The sequence below is a fragment of the Austrofundulus limnaeus genome, unplaced genomic scaffold (assembly GCF_001266775.1).
Source record: "Austrofundulus limnaeus strain Quisiro unplaced genomic scaffold, Austrofundulus_limnaeus-1.0 Scaffold10554, whole genome shotgun sequence".
Lineage (NCBI taxonomy): Eukaryota > Metazoa > Chordata > Actinopteri > Cyprinodontiformes > Rivulidae > Austrofundulus > Austrofundulus limnaeus.
In genome coordinates, this window is record NW_013962956.1 from 1 (window position 1) to 587 (window position 587).

General features: G+C 33.4%; 1 protein-coding gene across 1 annotated transcript; it reads right to left on the minus strand.

Annotated features, from left to right (window-relative positions):
• Nucleotides 1-32: 32 nt before the first annotated feature.
• LOC106512698 (procollagen galactosyltransferase 1) lies at nt 33-423 on the minus strand (the record flags this gene model as incomplete). Its single annotated transcript, XM_014001259.1, is given in 1 exon segment — nt 33-423. A coding segment is annotated over 1 exon segment (184 nt), but the record flags the coding sequence as incomplete, so codon positions are not given.
• Nucleotides 424-587: the final 164 nt, after the last annotated feature.

The following is a 587-nucleotide window of genomic DNA, read 5'->3' on the forward strand; positions in this document are numbered from 1 at the left end:
CAGCCTACAGTATTTTTAGTCTTTATTTTACAGTTAAAATAAATGGTCATCAAATTAAGTCTAATGTTACAACTAATCATGGATACCTTTAAAACAGAAACAGTACATATGGTTATTCTGATCAACAGATGACCTTAACAAGAAGACAAGAAAACACAAAATGCTTATATGCATCAAAACTCAAAAAACAATTTCATTTATCTCAGTAAATAGTCTTTATGGACAAAATGACTTTTGTTTTAATCATTATCAGCCTTGTGCAGGTGGAGCTTGATATTTGAGTGTCTCACCTCCTTCCAGATGTTATAATGAGAGAGGAAACAACCCAGTTCACCCTTAGTGAGAGGTCGTCCATGATAAGGGTCTTTGTAGCCTGGGAGCATCTTAATCCCCATAGACTCTATAACGGACACATTCAAAGCTCTGGGAGGAAAAAAAAGATGAGATTGAAAGAGATTAAATGTAGAATCAATAAATATTTGGATGTTTGAAACTAACCTAGGCAAAAAAGACCAGGTTTTTCTGAATTATCTTTGAATTAGATTAAGATCCACATTTGCTAGGCAATGTTTAACAATGTTACAACA